At 46.0% G+C, this 3,031-nt stretch overlaps 1 protein-coding gene across 1 annotated transcript in view; it reads right to left on the reverse strand.

Moving 5' to 3' along the window:
* Positions 1 to 181: 181 nt before the first annotated feature.
* LOC119587932 overlaps positions 182 to 3,031 on the reverse strand; it is a 5,849-nt gene continuing 2,999 nt past the window's right edge. The window contains exons 3-4 of the mRNA XM_037936642.1: positions 1,412 to 2,541; positions 182 to 1,238 (exon numbers count right to left, since the gene is read on the reverse strand). Of these exons, the coding sequence (XP_037792570.1) occupies positions 505 to 1,238; positions 1,412 to 2,541 (1,864 nt within the window). The 3' untranslated portion in view covers positions 182 to 504. The remainder of the gene's footprint in view (positions 1,239 to 1,411; positions 2,542 to 3,031) is intronic.

A 3,031-nucleotide genomic window follows, 5' to 3' on the forward strand; every position in this document is an offset into this window, starting at 1 on the left:
GAGATTTAATAGTGGAAGAGAGATAAGCAATAACATGAATGTTTGTGAGAAATATATCTATATTTGATGTGGTACTGATTGCTAAATGTTAACATGTAATGATCAAGGAAAGATTTACACTACAGTGATCAAATAAATAGATAGGCCATAGGAAAGTTTTGTGAAATTAAACGTTATTACATATTACTTACAATTGTAAATTTTGTGTAATATTTTATTTTATGTAATCTTACAGGTGGAATTCTTCCAATAAAGGTAAAATACTCATCGGGAACTTTCAGATTGTTTGGGCGACTCGTGCTACACTATTCAGTTTTCCTGAATATTGTCTCGACAACAGCTAAAATGTTTGTACGTATATATTGATGCAAATCTATATTATGTGATGTAATGATTAATTTATCTAACATTATAAATATACTTTGAAAATATATTATTTATTTGCTATGTTACCAGAACAAACAGTTATCTCATTATATCCATCATAGTAAAAAATCTTTCTAACTAGTATTCAAGAAAAACAGCTGACCAGAACAGGATATTAAACAGAACAACAATAACGGGTAAGCCTATCAACCTGTATACCTTTAGGAATTTAACAGAACGTGAAGTCTGAGGTGTAATCACAGAAATGGTGTTTGATGAGATGCTCTCTTTCACGAATATCTTATTAGCTGTTTCAGGAGCTTTGTCGTCTACAAATATATGAATGAGGATGTTTACGAAGAGGAGAAAGATGATGACAAAGAACCAAATGTCGATCAGCTTGATGGCCGCGCCGGAGGGCAGGGAACGAGACATGTTCGAGAAGAGAGTGTAGAGCACCAGCAGCGTCGTAAGGGACATGATGGCGCGGGCGTTGAGGGCGTCCAGGCTGAGGAAGAGCGTCGCCCAGCTCACCAGCAGGAGCATCCCCGACGGCAGGAACGTGGAGAATAGGATGACTCCCTGACGGCGATGTAGGTCGAAGTAGACGCTAAGGGCGCTGGGTCCGAGGGACCGATCGATCCTCTCGTCCCTTATCGTGTAGGTCGACAGCGTCCTCGGCCCCGTGTAGAGGACCTCCGCGTCTGAGAGGGAGAAGGCGACGTAACCCTCGTGCTCCGTCGGGAGTCGCAAGTCGATGCTGCAGTGCTGGATGTCGAAAGGATAACTGTACAGCTGGAAGTAGCAGGTGACGCGGGCGGTGAAACGCTGGATCATGGACAGTTCGTTCATCGCACCCGGGTATTGCACGTCTGAGAGCGAAGCAAAGGACACCTTGAAGTGTGAAATCAGGATCGCTTTTGCCAAAGATCTGTTATAATTTATATTATATTGCTTGCTTTGTTTGAGTGAGCGACACGGTGCATCAATATCAATCTGTGCCTTTGTGCGTGCGTGTAAAAGGAAAAATAAAATGACCAGTTACCCATGTCAACGCTGTTGAAGTCTGGCGTTGTGCCGTTGTTGGCGCCGTTGACCATGAAGCTCTGGGCCAGCAGCTTCTGGTCTCCGCCCTCCAGGTTGACCAGCTGATAGCGCGGCCGCCACAGCTTCTCCGCGTCCGCCTCGGTCAGAATCGTGCCGTTCTTCGTGTCCTTCAGGTGCCGGAACCTTAGTCGCCGATCCTTCCAGGTGAGCGTGAACTGGAACTCGAGGGTGATGGCCATGTTGATGTCGTCGATGTTGGCGATGCGCGAGATAACGAGCGCGGCTCTGAGACTGAGGGGCCCTCCGTCGGGGCCCGAGGGAGGGATGTGACGCTGCTGCTCGTCGGACATTTCCACCACGTGGCATTTTGATTCGTCGCTACCGTCGCGGCAGTCGTACCGGAAGTCGCAGCGCAGTTCCCTCGGGATGCAGTGGCCGGAGCGACACATAAAGTCCACAGGGGAGCAGTGCGACAGACTCGCCATCAGGACTTCACCTTCCGTTACTTCACACACCTCGCTGACGACGTCCCACTTGCGCATTCCGAGTGGATACTCCTTCGTGGCAGAAGACGTCTTCAAGAGTGTCTTGTTGCTCGCCGTGTTGATCATGAACCATTTCTTTGCTTCAGGTCGCCACACGATCACCAGGTCATAATATCCGCGGAAGTACGGGCGGCCCTCGATGTACTCGTCTACCCGGAATCTTGACCTATACTCGGATTCGAAGCAAAGGCCTCGCATCACCAAGTAATCCGCCGGCTCGATGTAGCAGGAGGTGCACCTCTTGTTGGTGCACAGATCGCCGTCCCAGAAGCCGTTTATCATCATGGAGACACAGCTGTACGAAGAGGCCGCGTTCACGGGGGCGAAGTTTGTGTAGGTGACTCTGTCGGACGACCCGAACCGCCTCCAGACGCCGTTTTCCTCCTCGTCGTTTATCCCGAGCCAAACCTTCCACGATGCCGTTGGGAGGCAGACGTCGGCGAAGGCGATCGTGTCGTTCTGCAAGTTCTGGTTGTCTAGGGGCGAAGCGGGAACGGCGATGGTGGCGTTCAGGAGTTTGCACATATCGAGGGATTCCTCTACTGTTCTCGTCTCGGGTAGAATCAGGTTGTGCTGTACTGGCCTGAGGGAGAGATGAATTATATATTACATAATATACAAAATATATAAACTATTCTGCAAATAAGATGTAATATCAAGAACCTTTGTTTCTGAACATTTTCACCTATCAGATACAATTATAGAAAAAAACTAAGCATTTTAATTTCCTATATGAATTACAGATGACCTTACAATATCAGAATAAATATTATGCTGAGATTGTCGAGAATTCAAACAGTGTGAAGACAAATAGCGAATACAGCAATTATTTGGGTTGCTCACTTTGTTCTTATGACTTCACAGCGCACAGAACATAGCACATAATAATGCCAGTAATATAGAATGCCACAGAACGTATTTGCAATATAGAATATTAAAAAAACGATTAACTAGATGCTTGAAAGTCAATATCTTATGAAAGTATATGTTAAACGTATTCAAATGCTGTGTATTGAATACAATGCTGATGATTGAAATTTATTAACGAGGTTTATTTCTCATCCTTAACTGGT

The sequence above is a fragment of the Penaeus monodon genome, chromosome 23 (assembly GCF_015228065.2).
Source record: "Penaeus monodon isolate SGIC_2016 chromosome 23, NSTDA_Pmon_1, whole genome shotgun sequence".
NCBI lineage: Eukaryota > Metazoa > Arthropoda > Malacostraca > Decapoda > Penaeidae > Penaeus > Penaeus monodon.